The following is a 25,509-nucleotide window of genomic DNA, read 5'->3' as shown; positions in this document are numbered from 1 at the left end:
TGTCTGGTCTTTGTGAGTGCCCTCAGAGATGACCAAAAGATGTTGTTTTCATTTGGCCTCTCCCAATGTATTTCCATAGCTCCAAACGGGGGTGAAGTTGGAAGCGACCACGCTCTTCCACGGCCACAAAGACCAGACAGGTACGCATCAACTCGTCTAAGCTCAGGTAAGAACATATCTCAGTATGGAAGAACTGTGGCCTGTTCCTTTAAATGAGACGTAGGTGCTGCTTTCTCTAACTGTCATAGGTAGAGTGTTCCAACTAGAACAAGCCTTAATAGAAAGCAAGTGTTGAGAAAACTGTACTTCACAGTCCCCCCTGACTGTTATTCGACTGCTGGTCACACAACTTCTTTATTTAATGAATTCCCTAAGAGGAGGCGGGGCCAGGTCATGGATCACTCTATATTTCTATATGTCATGTATTTCTATATGTCATGTAACACTCTATATGTTTTGTATAACTGCTGAATTGGTTTAAACGCAGTGGCACCAGCAAAGGACCAGGCTGTGAAACAATATTCAATATGGTAGAATATCATACAGTGTTTGAGTTTTTTTAGATAGAATTTGATGGCGTTTGTGACCTTTTTAATGTACTTTTTGAATGTGAGGCTGGGATCCAAAATTCCTACTCCAAGATATTTAAAGTGGGTCACTAACTCCAACTCCTCTCCTTTCAAAAACACAAACGACGTCTCTTGTTTCAATGTTTTTTTTCTTTTTTGTTAATAATCATGCAGAGTGGCTTTTTTGAGTTTAGCATGAGACAACTTTGTTTACTTTGTTAGGCCCTCTGTGAGTTTGGCAGCCATTGACTGAACTTTGGCCCCCCTCTTGTTTTTTGACGCCATTTTGACTTTTGTTTTTCTTTCGAGAAGCTTTCAGATTTGGGTAATGCCAATTTGGAGAAATGGTCCAGGTGGGTGTCGAGAGGTTCATTTCTCTCATCTTGTCTCACAGATAACTTTAAGATTTCTCCCTTTTCAGCCCCTCCTTCTGCTTCGTAATCCATCAACACCACTAAAGATGAATCATGCATTTTCCGCACCGACACAACAGAGAAGCTCTCACCATAGCGATTATTATCAAGAACTCTTTCACTCATCAAGAAATCAGATTTATCATCATTAAACGCCAGTTATTCCCCCCTTTTCATGCTCCCGTTTCATGATCCAAGGGCGTAGTTGCTTTTCTGTGCCTTGTTTGCAGCTAGTTATCGTCAAAGAGTTAATAAACAACCCCAACGTCTTCGCACGTCTCATGTTTATCCTTTGTAATGAAACCGGCTGATAGGGACCCGACGAGCCAGCCTCTTATTTTCCCCTCACTGATGTCTCGTCTTCTGCGGCGCCTCAGCCTCAAAAAAAAAAAAAAGCTCCTTCTTCTTCTTCGCTGATGTATTAGTGCCACCCACTGGTTTGCCGCCGCGACTTCCCCCTTTTCCTCCTGCAGACACAAAGCTCAGCGAGTGCCGCAGCTGCGATTTCCCCCATGATTATTCATAAACCGGGGCGGTGGAAGAAGAAAAAAAAACACACACACACGCGCACAAATGGATTTATAATCAGTTTAGAATCGCCCGTGCCCCGGGAAGTGTCTCCTGAAGTGAGGAGCCGCCGAGCTAACCCCACTGAATAAGTAATGTCATTATGTTTGAGGCCGCTCTAATGGAGGAAGAGGCGCCCGTGTAGGTGACAGAACAGGCAGGCTCCATTTAGAGGCGGTGTTTGACACGCTAACTCAGACTTGGTGTCAGAATGTGTTCGGCTGACAGGGATTAGCGAAGACTAAGGGGGGGGAAAAAAAGGCGATTTGTCATAATAAACACTTCCCAAATGCAAACAGATGGCAGGGGAGGCAGGTAGCTTTTCTGTTGCTTTGCCCCTGCTTTGATTCGTGTGTTTTTTTTTGGGGGGGGGGGCTTTGGCAGCGCCTGTGGCTCAAAACTCGAAAGTAGCTTGGAATCATTTAGATCGGTAGGACGTCTAAGGCGGTGCTTAGTGTCATCTCCAATTATTGTAGTCTTTTTACTTTTGGCAAAGGCAAGTTGTTGTTGTTTTGTGTTCACCACGTGGAACCGCGTGTAGATTCTAACAGTGTCAGGGCTCCAAATCTGACGTGTAAGCGAGAGGTGATGGGTGCAAAGGATTCGGCTGCAGATCCAGGGCCGGCCTTGGCCAATTTGGCGCCCGAGGCAAGATTGAACACCCCCCCCCCCCCCACTCGCAAAAAAAGAAAAAAAAAAGAAGAAAATTATTGATATTATACAGTACACTTTCTGGACATGGAAAAGGCTAGTTTCATTTCATGTTATGATTATTATTATGATTTATCTATTAATTAAAAAAAAAAAAAAATCAGAGCAGAGGTGTAGATCTCTAGTTTTCAAAAGTCACAAATCACAAATCTATTCCAAAATTATAATTTATGAAAATCGGCGATGTTGTAAATGGTGGTTAGTATGGGTTTCGAAAATTAAAGTGCAATTCGGCGCCCCCTCCTGCAGATGGCGCCCTTGCCAGTCGCCTATGCCTATGCCTGTGCAGATCAAATTTTGCAACATGCTAACTCGTTTTGCACATGAGCAACAAGTTGTTGTTTTGTTTTTTTTAAATAGCATGGTTTTAAAGGAACAGGCCACCGGTTTTTCATACTGAGATATGTTCTTACTTTAGCTTAGACGAGTTCATTTGTGCCTGTCTGGTCATCACGCGTGCCCTCAGTCACGTAAACACAGCACAGACGGCGTTAGCATTTAACCTCTCCCTCTCTCCACTATAGCTCCAAACGAGGTCAAGATAGAAGCTACCAAGCTCTTCCACGTTTTCCCTATTTAAATATGGTTACATGAAGTGTTACACGATCCAAGTACAGTTGCACAAAATTAAACAATGTGGATTTTCTAAGCGGGTAAGAAGGGGAACTATATTGTAAGGCGTAATAATACCAGGAGTAGTTCCACATCCGCGCAGTAATATCTTCACTTTACTGTGCGGTATTTAAATAGGGAAAACGTGGAAGAGCTTGGTAGCTTCTATCTTGACCTCGTTTGGAGCTATAGTGGAGAGGCTAAATGCTAACGCCGTCTGTGCTGTGTTTACGAGACTGAGGGCACGGGCGAAGACCAGACGGGTACATATGAACTCATCTAAGCTAAGGTAAGAACATATATCAGCATGTAAAAACGGTGGCCTATTCCTTTAACAGCATAGGTTTGTCGATGTTATGGCTAATAAAAAATGCTAGAAAGTAAAAGAGTTGTTCAAGCCTTTATTAACCCAAAAGGACAGCGTGATGACGGTCGCAGAGAGTCTGTAGATGAACAGAACAGTCCGCTTATATACCACTGAGGCCGGTTTATTATTAGCCCGACAACAAAGCATTTTTACCAGAAAGACACCAAATGGACGCCCCGCATAGATTATATGGCTGCAATATAAATTTACGACTGTAATTGTCTGGTGAGCTCATCTGTCACTCAGGTCAGCAGACGGCCAGTAGGTCAGCAGGAGGTCACATGACATTGTAAACACACAACTACTATTCCACCATAGAACGTCTTATATTATTTTCAAAACGCATGCATAAAAAGACATATATTTCCACAGGCTACATAAAATGAGAAGAAGGCATTAAAAAAATCTATAGTTCAATCTTGATTTAGGCCTAGTGGCACTTGGAAGGTCGAATGTTTTAGACGTTTTAGATTATATGGACCCAAAATGTTTTTTTTATTCTACATTGGCTGATGATTAAACGTGAGAGTGTGAATATTTTTTCAATATTTTCAAGACAATAATGGGCATCATCTGTCCAATCCCACTTACACATTTGTTACAGGAGCATTCATACCATGTACTCCAACTATATACCATATATTGGTTCCTATCCTGCTTATTTCTTATTGTTATATTCAATTGCGTTGCTATCCCATTGGTTTCTCGCCTTTAGATTGTTTTAACTATACTATTGAGCTGCTGTGACAACACAATTTCCTTCGTGGATCAATAAAGTTTGTCTGTACTTTGTGTAAAGAGAAAAGGGTGACCTATTGAGTTATATGGGGGAAAACAAGCACATGATGAATGAATGTGCTAAATGTTTACAAGAGGTTACACAAAAAGTATTTCCATGTTCGTGTTTTGAAGGTCACAAACAGGACGGTGCTTCTGTGTTTCCTCCTGCCTCTACCGCAGTCTTCAACTTCTTCCCCACTGTCAGGCGAGCAGCAGCCCTTTCTATTAATCTTTCAAAGTGTCTCTAATCTATTTTTCAGACTTCCAGACAATAACATGATAAAAAAGTATCCTGCAGTGGGCATTCAAAGACTGCGGAAACTAGTTTATTTATGTCCGTGTCTCCTTTTTTTCCTTATGCATTCAGGTACAGTATAGTTACAACATGATATCTTTGGCTCAGCTATAGTCGACCAGAGTTGAAGAAGTCTTGCCAAAATTACTCAACTTCCCTGTTCCTGCGTCTTCGGGGCTAAATATTGAAATGTGTTTATACACTGGAGGCAGCGAGGCAAGTGCAGACCCCTGTGCGACATCTGTGGACAATGAGACATGAGTAATATACACATCTAAGGGAGAGGAAATGGCCTAAACCAGGGGTGTCCAAACTTTTTTCACTGACGGCCACACACAGGAAACTATACAAACAACTGGGCCACAGTCGAGGTCAGATAAACAACTTCACCTCTATTGTATTAAAGTTAGCAAAATCAATAAAATGTTAACTATGCTAGTTAATTGAATATGCTTAAAGTAAAAAACAGTGGGCCGTAGTTAGCCCGCAGGCCGAAGTTTTGACACCCTTGGCCACTAAATAATAATACAGGTCTTTCTTTTTTTTATTCTAATAAGTTCTAATAATAAGTTCAATGTCAAATGATATTTATTTTTATGTAAAACTTACAGTTGTAGAAGATGAATTAAAATAGCACCAAAGGGCACCAATAAGAAATCTGTTGTTGTTGCCCGAAAAAAGCATCCATTCTTTTTAGGATGATTTTGGCCATTTGGATACGTTAAAATTATATGTCAGTGGTCCAAAAAAACAAAACTGTAGGTGCACCAGTACAACCCAAAATGAAAGTGGAGCTCCACTTTCTCACAGGAAATGACAACGCTATCTTAAAGCAGTACTTAGTAACTTGTTTACCTTAAAGGAGCTATCCTTGATTTTTAAAATGTTCTGTATTGGAATAAAATTTGTTTTGTCCTTTAGTATATGGTAAAAGCAGGCAATTATCCAAAAAACACCGGTTTTAAAGCCTTTTAAACAGTCATAAAATGTCAGGCTAGTAGGCATTTTTTACCGTGAAGTGACAGTTTTCCTCCCTGAAAGTTGTGAAACCTGGTTTAAACTCAGTCCCTGTGACGAATGTTGATATTGCATGCATTAGGAAAGTTTGAGATGAGTTTGGACCAGAAATTAGCAATTTGAAATTTGAGTCACCCTGTTTCTTTGTACAATCAGGTATAGCTCCTTTAATACATCCTTTTTGTTGTTCCTCTGGGGGTAATACAAGTGTTGGAGGGTCTTTCATCTCCCCCTGGTGTCTATGTCCACAAAACCACAATTGCAACTTTCCTGCCACCGGACCAGAGCAACCAATACACACTAATGGAATCACGAAGAAGCTAACAGGCAAAGCTAACTGCGGGCTAGCACCACTTAAACAGTATTCACAGCCAAGTTTGAGTGAAAAAAATGATCTCCATTGTGTAAATGGTTGTACAATATCCCTCTCTCACTTTGTCTTTTCTGTCAGCGTAGCATTTACTCTCACGGACAATTAATAAACAAAAAAAACGCAACATGCTACGACACCTGCAGTGACGCTTATGACCTCTAGGGACAGGAGTTACTTAGTACTGCTTTAAACTAATCCAAACTAACCCTAATCCTAACCTTAAGGATTGTGGAGTTTACCAAATCACTTTTATTTTAAGGGTTTTTTTGTCACGTTTTCGTTGCTTTTTCATCCTAATTTATGTCTCGTTTTTAGCTCTATTTTGGCGCTGTTTTTTCAAGAAGCTTTTGGATTTGGGCGATGCCTGCATACCTGAATAAATAGGTGTGTGTTATGAGGTTCAAGGGTACAATGAACATTTCTGTAAATAAATAGCTTATAAATTGTCTGAATTGTCCTGTATAACACAGTGATGTACAGTCAGCCTGTGAGATTTGCTCTGGACTAAACCAACCAACCAACCGACCTAACTAACTCTAAATCTTTCTCAGCGGAACCCGCATGCTGGCATTCCCCTTTACGTGCTCGACGGAACATTTGCACGGCAGGCACGACGCGACCGTTGACAAATATTTATTGTCTGCCCCTCTTTACAATGCCTCAGACAACCATCTGAGTGATTGCGTTGGATAAGCCGCACAAAGACCATTTGGAGAGACCGCATCCCAACATTGTTGCAAACTTCCCCTCGTCTTAATGTTATCTCACGTGAGAAACAATGCCGGACCAGTGGACCACTAAACTCGTGCTTTGGGAGGCTTGCCAACACGGTGTCCGAGGGGGATCCCGCCAGCAGCTCCCACTCCACAATGGAAAGTTGCACTTATTTAAAGCACGCGCGGCGGGGGCTCCGCGTTGTACAGGAAGGCGGTGGGGAAGGGGCCGGGGCGGTGGGGAAGGGGCTGGGGCTGGGGCGGGAGGAATCCGGACCGCATGAAAAACAAAGTGACGCAGGGCATGACTCACTGGCTGCTGCACTAAGAGGAGAGGCCACAAAGAGGAAGAGCCAGCAACTGTAGCGCTTTAGTGCACTTCGGTGTTGCACAAAAAAAAAAGAGAAAAGGAAAAGCGACAACCCCAGTTTTAAAAAAAAAAAGTCCGGCCGGGCGATGGCAAGTGCTCCGAAGACTGCGCTTTATTTAGGGCCGTAAAATCGACTTGCAGAGGCTAAACCTGTAAGAGAAGCTGAGGGGGGAGAGTCTGAGTGCCTCTTTGTGAAGGTAAGAGAATCCCATGTAGGTTTGGCGGAGGGGGCGAGGGTGTCGTCAATGGGGCGGTTGTTTCGATGGGCTGTGTTGAGTGGAGTTTGTCAAGTTTGCCACGCAAAATATTGCCTTCTTAGGATTAGAATGTAATGATTGTGACGATAACCTGGCGTAAAGGAACAGGCCACCGTTTTTCCATACTGAGATATGTTCTTACCTGAGCTTAGACGAGCTGATACGTACCTGTCTGGTCTTTGTGCCCGTGGAAGAGCGTAGTCGCTTCTAACTTCACCCCCGTTTGGAGCTATAGGAATATACTGGGAGAGGCCAAATGCTAGCAACATCTTTGGTCTTTTTGCGTAACCGAGGGCACAGTTCCTCCATACTGTGATATGTTCTTACCTGAGCTTAGACGAGTTGATACGTACCTGTCTGGTCTTTTTGCGTCCCTGTGGAAGAGCGTGGTAGCTTCTAATTTCACCCCCGTTTGGAGCTATTAGAATACATTGGAATTGGCCAAATGCTAACAACATCTTTGGTCTTTTAGCGTGACTGAGGGCACACAGTTCCTCCATACTGTGATATGTTCTAACCTGAGCTTAGACGAGTTGATGCGTACCTGTCTGGTCTTTGTGCGCCCCCGTGGAAGAGCGTGTTATTTTATTTTCTAACTTCACCCCTGTTTGGAGCTATTAGAATACATTGGGATTGGCCAAATGCTAACACCATCTTTGGTCGTTTTGCGGGACTGAGGGCACGCACAAAGACCAGACAGGTACGTATCAACTCGTCTAAGCTCAGGTAAGAACATATCTCAGTATGGAAAAACGGTGGCCTGTTCCTTTAAATACAGAACTACGGCTGGCATGAAGGGGTTACATAACCAGGATGCACTTTTTCAGAAAAGGTCAACTTGATTTTGAAACGCCTTTGCAACACAAATGACAAATGTTAACGTTTCTACCAGTTCCTCTGATATGTTTTTGGGTTCAAATGAAGTCATATGCACTTTGACTGTATTATGTCAGTTGATATATAGTGAGCCATTTGTTCATGTTTCTGAGTGTTGACCTAGTTTACGTCTCGCTCGCTGTCCTTACTTCATCCCCCTCAAGCTTCAGACTTTGTACCTTCCAGAGCACATTATTTTTAATACATGCAGGACTCCTGTTCCCCGCTATCAGTGTTTTCTCTGAGCAGAAGCGGTTTTGCTCGGGGGGCCCTGTCTTGGCAGCCGCCCCGGCCGCATTCGTTCCAACTTCTGACTCTCGTGCCGTGCCAACAGTCCCCAAATAAACAGTAAAAAAGATAATAATAATATTGTAAATATGTGGCCAACAATTTCAGCCTGTTTTTTTGTTTTTTTGTTTTGTTGGTATGGTTTACTGCTGTGGGGTTGTCAGCGAGGTCATGCGTGCATTCTCGCCTGTGTTCTCTCTCTCTCATCAGCAGCCGCTATGGAGCTTCTGTGTTTCCTGAGCTGGAGGGTGGCCCCGCTGCTCCTGCTGAGTAAGGACGTTTTTGTTGTCATATTTTATTGTTCATTAGTTTGGAAACCACGGGAAACTGAGCTTTGATTGGTGCTGGCTTCCAATAATGATGTTTAATTGCTGATACGAACGCACACAAAAAAATCACACAACAGGGTGGGAAAAATTGAGATGGAAGGAATTAGCCTTATTATTCCTCAATTCTCCTTTGAAAAGTGATTAAAGCAATAAATATGGTTTTGTCATGTAGCTGAATAAAGCACTGGGTTATTATGGGTCCCGAATTGGGGAGGCACCTGAATTGCCTTCATGCATGAGCTTAATATAGAACCTAGAGTTACGTGTAAGCCCAGAGGAGGCAGCAGTGAGTATAAAAATGACCAACTTGCATCCAGTCCCTTAAAACAAAAAAAGCATCAAAATAGCCACCAAAACGAGGATGAAAATGCAACAAAAAGTGGCAAAAACGTGACAAAAAAGCAATGAAAAAGAAAATGAAAAACTTGAGAAAAACGTGGCAGAAACACAACAAGAACACAACCAGAAAGTGACAAAGAAAGCGACAAATACGCTTCAAAAATGGGACAAAAAAGTTAGGATCACTTTTGTAAGTCTTAGCTTTCAAATGAGGCTCGGGCGAGAAGGTTTAAGATTTGGGTGAAGCCGAGCTGGAGAAAATGTGCTCGGTTCAGATGGGCGTGGGGGGTAAGAGGTTAAAACAGTTCAGGTATTTGCTTAAAGGCACACTGTGTAACATTTAGGACCATGCTACTGCCATCAGTAAAACGTGCAGCTGATGACCAGCTCGACACATAAAATGCTATTACTGCAGTGTGTAATGAAAGAACGGATTTGCATCAGAACCTAACCTGTTTAAATCTCAAATTCTACTGACTTTAGTCGACATCTCCATGGAGACGAGCTGGAGACGAACCCACTCCCGGTAAATGTCTTCGAAGAGCTGAGCCGCTCACAGCAAAAGCACATGTTTGTTTGTACATTTATGAGGTATTTTTCAATGATGCAAAAATCTGTCATAGAAGGAATGCTTGTATATCAATTTTATTTATTGGGTAGAATTCTTTAAAGAGACTAGATGCAAGTAGGTCCTTTTATGCTCACTACTGCCACCTCAGGTCATACGTGTAACTGCGGGCTCGATATTAAGCTCGTGCATGACGGCACTTCAGACCCGAAGTTTTCTACACATTAGGACATTGCTGGAACATGTAGGAAAATACTTACTTTAACATTTTAAAACTCCATATAGTCCCTTATAACACTTTAATAAAGTATTTATCCAACATTATTGCTATGTAGACATGCGTAGATTTATTTGGAACATTGTATTGGATTACAGCAGCCATCAGACTCATGATCACTAAATAACTTGTTAACTTCCATTTGCACTTTTATATTTTCACTACGTGGTTATTTGTCGGGACATGTACTGTGTATATTTTGCATAATCAGAATTAAGTTAATTTAACAAAATCTTGTCTATTTGTATCCTATTTTTATTATTCCATGGCTGACGTAGAAAGTTTTGTAAGCTTTTATAATCGTTTCTGTCTTGAAAGATGAAAATACATATTATCATTTCTTTAATTAGGACCCAAAAAAGTTTTTAGGCTGATAATATTAAGGGGTTATTAAAGCAAAGTCAAGTGAAAAAAATGTGGCCGTTCTCACAGGATTTTCTGTCTCGAAAGGTGAAAATACAAGTGATAATTTATAAGTGTTTTAATTGGGACTGTTTTGGTTTTGATGTTTTTCTTTACTTCACAGCTCTATAAATCGTAACAATCAAGGTCATTCTGCCGATAATTAAAGCAAACTCAAAAACATATTCTCTTTCCGGACGCAGGGGCTCCATAAAGGTTAATTAAGCTCACAATCGTATCTGAATAACTGTGTCATCAAAGTTTGGCAAGTCAAAAGTTTAGTTCTATAGCCAATATCTTCAACGCTGAAGTAACCCAGAGTTCACGGTGAGGCCCTTTGGTTTCCCGGTGTGCTTTCAATCACTAATGAACAAACATTCAAAGCCTTATGATTTAATTCTGAGGGCGAATGATTGACAAGGTTATGGAAAGCGGCTGTGTGATCGGCGAGTTAGCGGCGCGCAGGTCTCTCCGGGGCCCAGCCGGTAGCATTAAAGCCTTGTAAAACTGCCTTCCGCATCAATAAGCACATTACTTTGCTTACATCTCCTGCATGCTTTGCTTATCGGAGCGGCGCACACTGGACATGCATGATTAATACTCTCCGCGGTCAATGAGAGCCAGCTTACCGGGTCCGCTGCGGTTCCTGGTCGCAGATCTTCGGTATTGATGTGGCCTGATGGATATCACGTTAAGCACAGCCGCCATCTGCTATAAATCATATGTTGGCGTAAGATGACAGAATGCAGGGATACACATTCATAAAGTAGTGCAAGACAATGATGGAGTAGAATGGCATTGTGGGTTTAATAAGTTCCTATCGCGCCCCAAAAACAATGGCACGCTGCAATCGACAACGCAAAAGGTCATATCGCTGATGAATGGGGAGAATATGGGCAAATGAATATAAATGGTGAGGCATTTTTAATGGGACCTCTTAACAAACAATAGACTCTAATTATTCACTGAAGAAAGAAAATGAAGTTGTTTTAATTATGGAAATGTCACGAGACAGTTTTGTGCCGTGTTTAAATTACAGTAACACTGAGGTTAGCAGAGCAGGTTCTATTCCATGGCTTCATTGTTTTCATGTCAGCTTAAAGGTGCCTTTTGCAACTTTTTAAGTGAACAAAAAAATATATATATTTGCATGTATTTGACCTTTTAATGCCCCTCTGGCATTATGGGTGCAGCATGGCATCTTTGTTTTCCCTCACAGTGGCCTTTATGATGCTCCAGGATCAATTGTTTTTAGAGGTTTGGACCAGAAATGGGCCAGAAACCCAAAATCAATTGATTCTGGAGTGTCATAGAGGCCACTGTGAGGGAAAACAAAAGTGCCATGCTGCACCCATAATGCCAGAGGGGCATTAAAAGGTCAAATACATGCAAATTTCACCTAGAAAGTTACATAGCGCACCTTAAAAATGAAAACGCAAATGCAAAATGTAAAAGGCATGAAAACATTAGTCTGCTGTGCCTGGGTGGATCAGGGTTTAGCGCTCGAGCTGGAAGAAGGCGGGCCTTTGTGTGGAGTTTGCTGGCTCACCTCTCCCTCAGCCTTTCCCAAAGCCTAGGAACATTATCCTGCCTTGCCTTGCTCTGATGTGGGCGTGGTCAGGCATCCACTTCATCACTCGCTGCCCAAGTGCTGGATGCAGGTGTGCTGCCTGTCACTGCCCTGGCCGTCCCGGAGGCACGATCTGACCGGAAGTTCTATATATGGGCATCCGGTTTTTAGCCAGAAACACGATACTTCTTGTTTTAAACATTATTTTTAATTACAACGTTGATTACTGTGATTTCAAGTCATATTTATGTATTTATATGTCAAAATTGGGCAAAAGCAAAATGTCTACAAGAATTCTTTTTATATTGCTAGCATTAGCATCGGCAGCGATCGCCCTGACACATTCAAATGACTTGGTGAAATGCAAACATATTTGCATAATTTATTTGTTTCCAGGTGAGAGCAAACTGACTCAAAACATTAAAATGGAAATAAAATAATAATAATTTTAGTTTTTTTATTATTAACTAATTCTAAGGCTATGCTGCACGTTTGTGTTGTATTTCTTGTTTCCTCGACCTTACACTTGCATATCACTATGGGCTTCGATTTGCCCTACCTGATAGGCTCCTTAAATATTAATGGGCAACATCATCAAATGTTCGCATTTCACCCATTGAACTATACTTTACCAAGTCACTTGAATGCCTCAGGGCGTTGCATAGAACTTCCGGACGGATCGTGCCTCTGGGATGGCCAGGGTAGTGACACTGCCTTTGGTTAGCATGTGCATAATTTGCCAAGGATAACAGTGTAGCCTTCACTGCCTTGCACAAGCCAAAATCACACACAATGCACCACGGCTCTTTGGAAAAAAAAGAAGGAAAGGTGGTGCTGGCTTGTGTGACTTGTTAAAGCACTTAAATTACACTTTTTAAGAAAAAAAAAAATATGCCTGCTTTGATTTGTTTAATTGCTCTGCAACCAGTGTTCATTTTAGTTTTTACAATATGTTGGACCAAGGCAGGACACTTGCCTTCCTCTAGCGTGTTTGTAAGAGCGATCTGGGACAACAGAAGGAAACTAGCCCATAGCTACAATCCGGCTTGGTGTGTTCACACGTCTCATGTGTGCAGTAACTACAACTGTCCCACCCAAAATAAACAAGGAAATGATTGCATTGCGTGGCTATACTTGTTCATTGTCAAATACCCTTTTTCAAGCATGAAAGAGAAGGAATTAGTGTTTAGTGACGAAGGTTCTGGACAAATAGTAAAGTTACTGTATAGACCCAGATAGGAAAAGTTCAACAATGAAGCCATCTGTAGCTTATAGCCTATGTTAGTTTATTTTTCCTTTGAACATACATTTAACAGTCAAGGGTGTAGTAAGCCATAACATCCTAGAGGTCTAACAGTTTGCGTTTGTTTTGCCTCATATCATCTCTGTTTCCTCAGTGCCATGTTCTTCCAAGTCCATAAACGTGCGTATTCTGAACGTGGAGCCGGTGCACGTTATCCCTGGAACCAACCTGCTTCTCCGTGCCCACATCGAGGCATCAGCCCAGGAGAGGCTCACCGTGATTACATGGGAGCGCGAGACTGAGACGGGACCCACGCCCAACAGAGTGACACTGGCCACATGCCCGGGCAGCAGCGACAGTCCGTGCGCTGGGACCAAGCCAAATGTGCAGGCCAACATGGGAGACCAGGGAACCACACTTGAAATCAGTGAATATGAGCCATCGGACGGAGGGGACTACATTGTGACGGCGACGCTCCAGGATGGGAACAAGACCAGTGCGAGGTGTATAGTCAGAGAGTATGGTGAGTACATGCAGCAGGTCAGGATTGTGAATTGAACCAAGGTAGAACTAACTTTTGTCCCTCTGCTGGCAGCAGTGGGGATTGTCTGTCGGCTTGTTAAAGTGACAGTCGGTAAGATTGCAAAATGAGCTCCTGACTGGACCCGAAAGCCACTCCCAAGTTTGCAAAATGAGGCAAGAGAAAAGGTCATTTCAGAAGTAAACAGAAGCTCCCCTCCTGATTGGACCTGACAGGCCAGTTCACAGGAAAGCTCGTCTTATTGGTCAAAGCTGTGGCACCGGGGATTCTGCTGATGAGACCAGCAAAGGGAGGGACTTTAGGGGGAGGGGGGGAGATATTTATGTAATTTTGCAGGCCCATTTGGTCAATAATACGAAATCTATAAAAATTGGTGAAACATTTAGGGCCCGATCTTGTGCATCAAAACGGAGACGATAGCGTGACATTTTGCGCTCAGTCGGAGCACTTTGTGATCTTGCCACTCCAGACTTAGCGCATTTAAGTGGTTGGAGACACACATTTTCCTCCAACCAGATGGACTCCGCGACCAGGAGAGTGGTTGTGTGGGAGTGGGGGGTGAACATGTGCTTTTGTTTTGCTTCGCGTTCACGCCGAGCGCGGGCAGATCCGCGCCACAGCGGACGCTGTAGCTCTTTTTCTCTCGAGACGTGAACATGGTTTAGCTCACGATGGGGTAAATAAAGTTTTTAGTTTGACCTGTGAGAGCCTAAGGCTTAAGAAAGAACGCAAGACAGCGCAATGTAAACGAACGAGGAAGTGAATGTCAGCCGTGTTTCCATCAGTGCAGTCGCCTCCTCTTGTGACGCCCCCTCACAGGTGGCGGAGGTGAATGGCACAAATAGCGCTGCCACTCAGAAAATAATTCGCCAAGAGCCTGCGCCGCCCCGTGCGCTGCCACAAGATCTGGCCCTTAAACTTAAAGACTGTCACTGTAAAGTTGTCATTTTTAACCATTAGCGTGCTGTCAAATCAAGGGCATTCATTAAGCGCAGAAATGCTCAAAATAAATAGCAACTAGTGACACTGTGAGTAAATCTATAAGTGGCTAATCTTCATAGTGACGTAAAATACATGTATTTTGTGTTTTGTTTATTTCATTTTCCATAATGTTGTTTTATAATATAAAGATATTTAAAAAATCACATTATACCATGTTTTGTTTCTCATCATGTGTCACTACCGGACCATACTGTAAATCAGACTTTTACGCTCAAACAGCTTCTCAGTACTCACACTACTCAAGTAAAATTTCCTCGAAGTACTTTTTTACTGTTGCTTGAGTAGATATTTCGGCTGCTCTACCCACCTGCAAATGACACTTCCATGTTTTATCTAATACAACAGTACATCTAGTAATGAAACAACATTTGCTTTTTTCCTCCTTTAGTTCTTTTACAAAGTGACCCAGAAAAGTGACCCTGCAAGTTGTGTAATGGGCCGATAAACTCGTCACTGTCACCTAAATATGTTGGGAATGAGTTTGGACCACAACCAGCATTGCCATTTTGTGGCTACCTCTTTCGGTCTGCTTTACCAAAGTGTAAATGTTTACAGCCTATAGTCCAGTGCAACGCCTCGTTTGAAAGCTAAGACCTACAAAACTCCTCTTAATGGATCTTTTTTTTTGTTAGCTTTTCCTCACATTTTTGCCTCATGTTCATCGCTTTTTTGGTCACGTTTTTGTCGCTCTTTTGTTGCATTTTCATCCTTATTTTTGTCTCATTTTGGTTGCTATTTTGACTTTTACATTGGGTAAAACCAAACTAGAGAAAATGTGCTCAGTTCAGGTGGGGGTTAAGAGGTGGAAAAGAACATCAGGCATAGGGCTGAACATGGACAGGCTGAATAGGCTAATATCTCTGCCGAAGTGGCGCGGAAACAGCAACATGGAGAATGGCTTAAGAGGTGACAATAACCATGGACCGCTGAGCTTTCTAACAGTGGGCCTAATAGCAAAGTGTTCGTTTGTGTTGCCAATTTGCACCATTTGCCGTGGCACCGTCCCGGACCCAGAGGCTACTCCACCAAGTTGGGTCTCAAACTCTCAAGCTGCAGCAAGTGGGCTAATATTATGTTGCTTTGTCTTTTTGGCAGGCCACCAGACTTCAGCTCTTCTCAAATGTGTTTCAAAGCCATTAGGGAGGAGTAGGTTGCATTGTGTACGCGCAGCCTCCTTCTCTGCGTCGAAAATGCTAAAAAAAAAAGAAGATTAACCTCTCTCCGCTCTAACAAGTAGTACAACATTGCAGGAACATTCAACACTGCTCTGCTCTACATTTACTGTATAACCATATTTTTTCCAACACCCCGTCCCAGTTGTTCTAGCGCTAACTCGAGCAATTACCCACACAGTGTAATGAAAGTGCTTTGGTTCTACACCAGCAGGCATTGTTTCCCTCTGATGTCGTATTTAATAATGAAGCACTTGAAATGAAAACCGCCCATAGGCTCGGCTTTCTTGTTTTTCCCCCTCTTTTGTTTCTGTGAGTGGAGAGGTTTTTTTTTAATTTTTTGCCTTAAAGTAGCTTCCACTTCTGTCAAAAGCACTCCCGCACGCGTCTAGCGGTATCCATTCATCTCGGAGGCTCGGAGCTGCTGAGGTTGTCCATCACACGCGTATGCTCGGTATACTCGCCTACCTCACTGGTGTCATTATCGTCTGGGAAAGTGAAGCGGATTCTCCCGACAGCACTTAAACGCTTCTCATGATTCTTTGTCTAACGCCGCTCCCGGACAGCCGCCCGCGATTCTATATTCCCTTTCTGCTGACAGAAGCTCGCAGCTGAGTGACTGTCATCGGACCATTAGTTTTGCCACATGTTTTTTTCTTTTCTTTTTTTTTTCAGTTATAGTTTAAACCCATAACGGTGTTTTTCAAGGAGCGTTAAAGCAACGTTTTCAGACACAAGCGCCGCAATTGTTCCTGTTTGCTCTGATGTCAGTGATGCTGCTGTGAAGCAGGATTGACAGTTCAGCCCTAATCGGGGTTTTTTTTAGTGGCGAAGATGACATTTTGTGATCCTTCAAGACGGAAACTGCGGCTGCAAATCGAGAAGAAAAGTTCTAGGTGGACAATGTGAAAAAATATGCCTCAATGTGCCTTTTAAGTGCTTTCTTCTCCAGTTTTAACACAAAACAAGCTCTGATTTGATCCCTCTAAAGCAGGGGTGTCCAAAGTGCGGCCCGGGGGCCAAATGGGACCAATTTTTGGTGGCCCTCTGCCTTCTTGCTGAATCGGGACACATCATCAGAGATAGTCCTTTTTATTTGAAATGTAATAATTCTACACAATTCTAACCAAACAACTAACATTTTACTGTGAGACAGAGCTGGCATGAAGGTTTTGAGCATAAATAAAGGTGTGGGGCGCAATTTAAACCTCGTTTTTGCGGCGCTAACCACCGATCTATGGCCCTTCACCCTGTGTACGCTTCAGTATGCGGCCCCCCATGAAAAAAGTTTGGACACCCCTGCTCTAAAGTCATAACCTCGACTGAACTCTCTCTGTATTTGTGAATTCATGCACAAACACACAAGAAACCACCTTGTACTGCTCCTGCCGATCTGTTTGAATCCAAAACCAAAAATGGTTTGGACTAAATGGATGCTAATTAACAACACGGCGATGATGGAAAAACACAAGGTGCTGATACATACATTATAAACACACATTTTTCAAGACTAAATATTGAATTGATCCAATCAGCAGCATTCTCTTCCCGAATTATTTAAACTGAATTGATCCCAGGTTGACTGCAATAAATCTGAAATGTGTCATTGTCATTGGTCCCGTATCCCTCCATCCCGTCCTCTCAGGATTTCACTCACCGCCTCTCCTCTGATTCGAAATCTTGGTTTCATCTTTGACCCCGCACTCTCCTTTAAGCCCCACATCCGTCACATCACCAGAGCAGCCTTTTTTCCACCTATGGAACATTGCTCGCCTCCGCCCCACCCTCTCCGCATCTGCTGCTGAAACCCCCATCCAAGCATTTATTACATCAAGTCTCGACTACCGCGATAGCCTCCTTTACGGCGCATCCATTACAAGGTTCTGCTCATCACTTACAAAGCCCTTCATAACCTCATGCTCATCTTTGTTTTGTCCGTTTGATTTGTAAAAGCGCTATATGAAATTAATATTGTTATATCAGTGCTAATGTTAGTGGCACCGTATCAAAGTCCAGGTTATCAAAGTCCAGTTTCCCCGCCAAATCGTAAGGATTGGATGTCGATTAAATAACCTCAGGCTGATCGCTCGGTCACTTTGAAGATAAATTTAATATAAGCTAAATGAAAACTTGTTTTATTGGCACAGCCCGATGGACCGCCAATATAAAAAAGAACAATTTGTTGAAGGTTCACTGTGATATTAACTAAATTTAGAAAAATTGGATAAGACTGTAGAGGCTGTAAAGCTCCATTATTCACCTTGTTCAGGAGCCCTCATCTTGTGTTCAGGGCCAAACTGGACTTGACTTGTGGTCTGACTTGAGCTGACGTTGGCTTTGATTTCTGTTTTTGAAGTAACATTTGCAACATACCACCGTGTGAATATATTGATCGCCTTGCTATGCACAGAGAAACAACAGAAAGTAAACAAATTTGTCACAAAAAACAATATGAGGTCACTTTTTCATGTCATCTTTCCGCTCTGAGGCCATGCAAACTTATTTCCCTTTTCATTGGTTTTCCTTTCATTCCCATTTGTTTTCTTCACTCTCTTTAATTGACAAATCCCGGCTCACAGGAAGTGCTAACATCATAATGTGGTACCATGTATGAAGGAATACAATTTCTTTTTCATGTTTTGGATGTGATGATTTTTTATTCAACAAATATTTCATTTATTCAGGTCTACATATAACTCAACATGTATATGGATGACAATCATGCCAGAAAATGTGCATATTTATCCATTTTCTTCCCAGTGTTAATCTCTCTAAACTCCCGATAATCCTCCCCCCTCTCTGTTCCAGAGGCAGTGCACCACGTGTCGGTCAGCATCAACGTGTCCCACTCGGTGCTGGTGTGTGCCGAGGCCTGGGGCACGGAGCCGAACTTCAGCTGGCTCTACAACCGCATGGCCCTGACCCAGACCGTGGGCAAGGTGTCCCAGGACGGCACCACCCTACGCATCACCCAGAGCCCCATCTGTGGAATCTTCACCTGCAGGGTCGGCAACAAACTGGGATCCGCCACAGCCACCTACACCGCAGGTCAGACAAACTTCTACACCGCAGGTCAGACAAACTCCTACACCGCAGGTCAGACAAACTCCTACACCGCAGGTCAGACAAACTCCTACACCGCAGGTCAGACAAACACCTACACCGCAGGTCAGACAAACTCCTACACCGCAGGTCAGACAAACTCCTACACCGCAGGTCAGACAAACACCTACACCGCAGGTCAGACAAACACCTACACCAAAGGTCAAGACAAACTCCTACACCGCAGGTCAGACAAACACCTACACCGCAGGTCAGACAAACTCCTACACCGCAGGTCAGACAAACACCTACACCGCAGGTCAGACAAACACCTACACCGCAGGTCAGACAAACTTCTACACCGCAGGTCAGACAAACTCCTACACCGCAGGTCAGACAAACTCCTACACCGCAGGTCAGACAAACTCCTACACCGCAGGTCAGACAAACACCTACACCGCAGGTCAGACAAACTCCTACACCGCAGGTCAGACAAACTCCTACACCGCAGGTCAGACAAACACCTACACCGCAGGTCAGACAAACACCTACACCAAAGGTCAAGACAAACTCCTACACCGCAGGTCAGACAAACACCTACACCGCAGGTCAGACAAACTCCTACACCGCAGGTCAGACAAACACCTACACCGCAGGTCAGACAAACACCTACACCGCAGGTCAGACAAACACCTACACCAAAGGTCAAGACAAACTCCTACACCGCAGGTCAGACAAACTCCTACACCGCAGGTCAGACAAACTCCTACACCACAGGTTAAGACAAACACCTACACCACAGGTCAAGACAAACTCCTACACCGCAGGTCAGAGAAACTCCTACACCGCAGGTCAGACAAACTCCTACACCGCAGGTCAGACAAACTCCTACACCGCAGGTCAAGACAAACTCCTACACCGCAGGTCAGACAAACTCCTACACCGCAGGTCAGACAAACTCCTACACCGCAGGTCAGACAAACACCTACACCGCAGGTCAAGACAAACTCCTACACCGCAGGTCAGACAAACTCCTACACCGCAGGTCAAGACAAACTCCTACACCGCAGGTCAGACAAACTCCTACACCGCAGGTCAGAGAAACTCCTACACCGCAGGTCAGACAAACTCCTACACCGCAGGTCAAGACAAACTCCTACACCGCAGGTCAGAGAAACTCCTACACCGCAGGTCAAGACAAACTCCTACACCGCAGGTCAGAGAAACACCTACACCACAGGTCAAGACAAACTCCTACACCGCAGGTCAGACAAACTCCTACACCGCAGGTCAGACAAACTCCTACACCGCAGGTCAAGACAAACTCCTACACCGCAGGTCAGAGAAACTCCTACACCGCAGGTCAAGACAATCTCCTACACCGCAGGTCAGACAAACTCCTACACCGCAGGTCAGACAAACTCCTACACCGCAGGGCAGAGAAACTCCTACACCGCAGGGCAGAGAAACTCCTACACCGCAGGTCAGAGAAACTCCTACACCGCAGGTCAAGACAAACTCCTACACCGCAGGTCAAGACAAACTCCTACACCGCAGGTCAGAGAAACTCCTACACCGCAGGTCAGACAAACTCCTACACCGCAGGTCAAGACAAACTCCTACACCGCAGGTCAGACAAACTCCTACACCGCAGGTCAGACAAACTCCTACACCGCAGGTCAGACAAACTCCTACACCGCAGGTCAGACAAACTCCTACACCGCAGGTCAGACAAACACCTACACCGCAGGTCAAGACAAACTCCTACACCGCAGGTCAGACAAACTCCTACACCGCAGGTCAAGACAAACTCCTACACCGCAGGTCAGACAAACTCCTACACCGCAGGTCAGAGAAACTCCTACACCGCAGGTCAGACAAACTCCTACACCGCAGGTCAAGACAAACTCCTACACCGCAGGTCAGAGAAACTCCTACACCGCAGGTCAAGACAAACTCCTACACCGCAGGTCAGAGAAACACCTACACCACAGGTCAAGACAAACTCCTACACCGCAGGTCAGACAAACTCCTACACCGCAGGTCAGACAAACTCCTACACCGCAGGTCAGACAAACTCCTACACCACAGGTCAAGACAAACTCCTACACCGCAGGTCAGACAGGACATGACGTAGATACTTTTTCTGGTTTCTGAGAAAGCACTGCGAGGGTTGAGAATCTAAAGGTTGAAGATAGGGGAGACTAAATGGTAAATCACACAAATAATCCTTGCACTGAAACACAATCCCCATTCTTTCTCTGCACGTAATGATTCAGAACCAAGAGAGAGATGTAATTTTCTTATCAAAGACAACAAGTCCTTGGAAATGCAACGTACAACACAAGTTTAGTCAAGCACTGAGATGGGTTTACAAAATAATTTCAAAGAAATATACACCAAATACTAATATAAACAACTAGAATAAATCTGATGAGACTGGATTTTAAATCGTTTGACCCTTAAAATGAGTACAAGCGCTAATTACATTTTACTGTGAGGGCCCTCAGTGGTTTGAAACGTTAAAGTGAGGGTCGCGACCTGACCAAAGTTTGTGAACTCTTTCTCTGCGCGGTCTGCATGGACGATCTCTGTATCTAAATGAAGCTAATGCTGTGTAGTTGCTGACGTATGAGTAAGCCGTTATATGTCAGTGAGGCATAAATGAGACCATCCCACACTGTCCGGTGCGGGTCTCTCACTGACTTGTATGTCGTGCATTATGACGGAGTGTGCGGATTGCTGAATGTACAGATTTCCAGGAGTTGTGGCGACGGCCATTTTTCCGTGACAAAGCATTTTCCGGTGTGGGATCGATAAATCACTTGTGCTACAACTGCTGTGCTGCCGCTGCCTCTCGCGCCATATGTCCCAGATAAATGCAGCTCTGCGGGCCAACAGCCATATAAAATACACTGATTTATTTCGACTTCAATCGCGCCATTCCTTGCCCTTAGTTTATTTCTTCACATGGATACACAGGAATAAACTGGAGATTGTCGGGACGTGGGTCATTCAAGACGCTTCCTGTGGTGTTGCCTGCGATATGAGGCAGTTGGCTGGAGGTGGTGTGGGCGGGACATAGGTGGGCTTCCGCGCTTTATGCACTAACGTCTAATTGCAATTCATCAACAGTGCTGTACACAACGCTCGGCTTCTCTGTTTATTCCTGGATCTATTGTTCACGACTAGACTGGATGTACCTTTGCTGCATTGATACAGCAATTGCACATAAACAATTTGCTTTTTCCAGGGCTCACTAATATTACACGTACCTCAATGATTTTATAATAAAAGGGGAGGATATAGTCAGGGGGCACCTCTGGGCACCTCATGATTCAATGGCGATACATGGCTCACATTAACCACAATGACATACGACACATTGCAATTTTTAGAGAAAATATGGGATTTTTACCTTCTTTTAAAGGATCTGTATCATGCTATTTTAGCCATCCTAAAGTAAAGTATAGGCATTTAAATGATATATTGTTCCACTATGGAGTACACTATGGAGTACTAATTTTTGTGAGAAATAGAAGTATTTTCTGGGGGTATTTTGCAAAGCCGGAAGACAAGGCGCTTTGATTCAGTTAACTCCGCCCCCTCTCTCCGAGCTAATCTGCCCATGCATTATTAGCAGTAAAAGAAATATATAAATCACAGCAATAATTGAAGTTACTTCACAATGCAGTTATAAGGAGTTGACATCTGCAACACAGCTTCGTAAATGCCTAACACACACAAGCTAACACACGCTTTGATTAACTCACCGCTCTGTCCTGGCCGCTCCATCACGTTGGTTATATTCTGGCGAAGGTTCACCAAATATCCATCAAGAGACAGTAACAGAAAAACACTAATTTGGCTGATAGTTGCTGAATCGCTGAAAAAGAAATGCCAACTTCTGGGGAGTGGCCTCTTCTTTAGGAAGGTTGAATAAAGTCCTGCCAAACGTGCTTTTCTCCATGACATTATCATTAGGTAAGAAAAAAGAACAGTTGTCCAGAGCAGCTTAGAAAGAGCTCCTTCTTCACAACTTTCAGTGCAAACATGACATCTGTTCAGACGTTCAGGAGGTGTGTTTGTTTTCCCCGCAGACGTGTCGGGGACTTCCTTTTTTTTCTACTTCTTTTTCTTTCTTACAACAGAAATAATGAGAGAGCAGGATTCAGGATTGCTTAGAACTATGTGAATGAAGTCAAAAACCACTCTGGGGGTGTTTTTAATGAGGAAATAGCAAAACAACATGGCTAAAAGCTCAGAAAAGTCGCTTTTGCATGATATAGGACCTTTAACACACCACATATTATTTACGATTTACATTTGTTTTCATGTGCATTGTTCCCCTTTTTCTTAAATCGATAAGTGAATAAATGATCCTACTTACACACTGAAAATGGGTCGATTGATCAGCACTGGCATGACATCATTTACATTTAAATAAACCACAGGAACCACAGTCTTGTTTCAAAAACAATAAAGCAACCACAAATTAATCTTTTTTTAAATCATGAAAACTATCAGAAATATATTTGTGTGATAGAGTTTTCTCCAAGTGCTGCCCTCTACTGGCTGAATTCTTGGTGATTATTGCCATTATTATGCCCGGACCCAACTTGTAAGAACTTATCGCTTTATCGGTTTGTTTATTAGAAATTTAAGATGATCAATCAATCAACCTTTATTCATAGAGCCCTTTACAGCGCACCGAGTGACCGAAGTGCTTTACATTAGTTGAAAATCCTGACCAGCGTAGTGTGTGCGTGAATGGTCGGAGGGGCCGATGCTGATGAGGGTGTTGTCTGTTCGCAGTTCAATGTGAAAGTCAAGAGGACAACAGCGGGACGGTCGCGGCTGTAGTGTGTGTGCTTCTGCTGCTGACCTGTGGAGGACTGCTGGGCCTGCTCCTCTGGTGGTAGGACACTTCAAATCCCTCATACAGACGTCAGCAAAACACGCAGCGTTACACTGGCAACGGATAGCTTGTTATTTCGTCACGAGTCTGATATTTAAATTCAAAATGGCAGTCAAGCAATAATGGCACGAAACGCCATGAGCACAGTCACACAGAAGTCAATTTGCTTTCCAACAGGGGGGGTAAGATGAATCTGCAAAGTGGAGCGCACTGCACATTCATCCCCCCACAGGTTCAGGACCGTCATTTTGTCAAACAGCGGCATCTGTCCAATTGGATGAACATGTAGCCTATTTGTTGTGTCAGGAAAAGCATCAATAGCCACATTCACATAAGTGCGCTGAAGTCCTGGTAGTTTCTTCCAAAAATCCTGACTTCGCCTGGACTTTAGTCTGCTGGGGGGCGCATGTGCGAGATGTGCATGTGGCTAAAGAGGAGCAAACTCAATGTAGACCTGAGCGCTGGACTAATATGGTCGTATGTAACAGTTACAAAAGGAGATAAAATTATTCACCTCTTAACCCACACCTGAACCGAGCAGATTTTCTCCAGTATGGATTTAACCAAATGTAAAAGCTTCTTCAAAAGTGTCAAAATAGCGACGAAAGCAAGGATGAAAATGAAAGAGCGACAAAAGTGGGCCAGAAAGGCAACAATAACATGATGAGAAAGTGACGGGAAAAAAAACCTAAAGAGTGATAAAAAAAAAAAAAGGCAAAATGCCACAAATGAGTGGCATAAAAGTGACGAAAAAGTGACAAAAATGTTACTATGACTCAACTAAAAAGGGACAAGAAAGCGACAAAAACGTGACGAAAAAAAATGTAAAAACACAAAATGCTTCAAAAATGTGACACAGTGGAAAGTGACAAAAAAGTTACAATCATCATCGTGGGTCTTAGCTTTCAAATGAGGCTTTGCACTGGCATATGGGCTGTAAGCTCTGAGAAGCTTTTAGATTTGGGTAAAACCAAAATGTGCTCAGTTAAAGGAACAGGCCACCGTTTTTACATACTGTGACATGTTCTTTCCTGAGTTTAGAGGAGTTGATCTTTGTGCGTGCCCGTGGAAGAGCATGGTCACTTCCAACTTCACCCTCGTTTGGAGCTATAGGAACACATTGGGAGAGGCTAAATGCTAACATCTTTTGTCGTTTTGCGTTACTGAGCGCACGCACAAAGACCAGACAGGTACACATCAACTCGTCTGAGCTCAGGCAAGAACATATCTCAGCATGTAAAAATGGTGGCCTGCTCCTTTAAGGCAAGGGGTAAGAGGTTAACATCTCTATAGATTTTTGCTCCGGTCTACAGATGCATGACATTGACCCCAAAGGCTTCATCCGGTCTGACTGACCAGCGAGGGCCCGTCGGTTAAAACACATTTCCAACACCCACACTGTAAAACCGTAAGACTCCTGCAGCCCCGGTCAGAGCCCGGGCCCCCGCACACGTGACACTGACCAGTCCTGACAGGGCCGTGTTCTCCGACTAAAAACCACTGTCACGTCCTCTCCTCGCGCTGCCACTCTGAATCTGCCTTTGTGCTTCTTCCAGGAGGCACCGGCGCGGCGGCAGCAGCAGCAGGGAGCGTCTGCGCGAGCACGTGGACGACAACAGCTAAAGCCAAAAAAAACACACGGAGCTGACACATCGCTGCGAGCAACCTGATCCATCTGTTGGAGAGAAAAAAAGATTTGACAAAGACTATAATCATTTGTAGCAAAATCAAACTATGTTGCAATCTTCACTGGTTTCATAAGGTTGGCTGTGATTGTTTTTGAAACTGGTCCACAACTATTCAAGCCTCAAGACAAAGTTAAGAATCCCGATAGACGTCTGAATGAAACTACAGATATTGTGCAAACTGATTCTGAATATGAAAAGTGAATTTTCAGC

At 43.6% G+C, this 25,509-nt stretch overlaps 1 protein-coding gene across 2 annotated transcripts; it reads left to right on the top strand.

Moving 5' to 3' along the window:
- The first annotated feature begins 6,817 nt into the window (after positions 1 to 6,817).
- Positions 6,818 to 25,296, top strand: LOC306966885 (uncharacterized protein). Of its 2 annotated transcripts, none has more exons than XM_079561709.1 (6): positions 6,818 to 6,984; positions 8,422 to 8,478; positions 13,091 to 13,459; positions 18,460 to 18,699; positions 23,509 to 23,611; positions 25,171 to 25,296. In XM_079561709.1, the coding sequence occupies exons 2-6, from the start codon at positions 8,427 to 8,429 to the stop codon at positions 25,232 to 25,234; spliced, it is 828 nt and encodes a 275-aa protein (XP_079417835.1). In that variant the 5' UTR covers positions 6,818 to 6,984; positions 8,422 to 8,426; the 3' UTR covers positions 25,235 to 25,296. The 2 variants fall into 2 exon arrangements, with proteins under 2 accessions (XP_079417835.1, XP_079417834.1); XM_079561708.1 differs by having other exon boundaries at positions 8,419 to 8,478.
- Positions 25,297 to 25,509: the final 213 nt, after the last annotated feature.

Source organism: Gobius niger, assembly GCF_951799975.1.
Source record: "Gobius niger genome assembly, chromosome: 8".
In the NCBI taxonomy this organism is placed as follows: Eukaryota; Metazoa; Chordata; class Actinopteri; order Gobiiformes; family Gobiidae; genus Gobius; species Gobius niger.
This window is presented reverse-complemented; position numbering and strand designations above follow the sequence as displayed.

Excerpts from the sequence above, each read along its gene's own strand:
- LOC306966885 (XM_079561709.1), top strand. The coding sequence starts at position 8,427 with ATGGAGCTTCTGTGTTTCCTGAGCTGGAGGGTGGCCCCGCTGCTCCTG. Across the intron at positions 8,479-13,090 it reads GGCCCCGCTGCTCCTGCTGA|TGCCATGTTCTTCCAAGTCC; the intron begins GTAAGGACGTTT and ends CTGTTTCCTCAG. Across the intron at positions 13,460-18,459 it reads GTGTATAGTCAGAGAGTATG|AGGCAGTGCACCACGTGTCG; the intron begins GTGAGTACATGC and ends TCTCTGTTCCAG.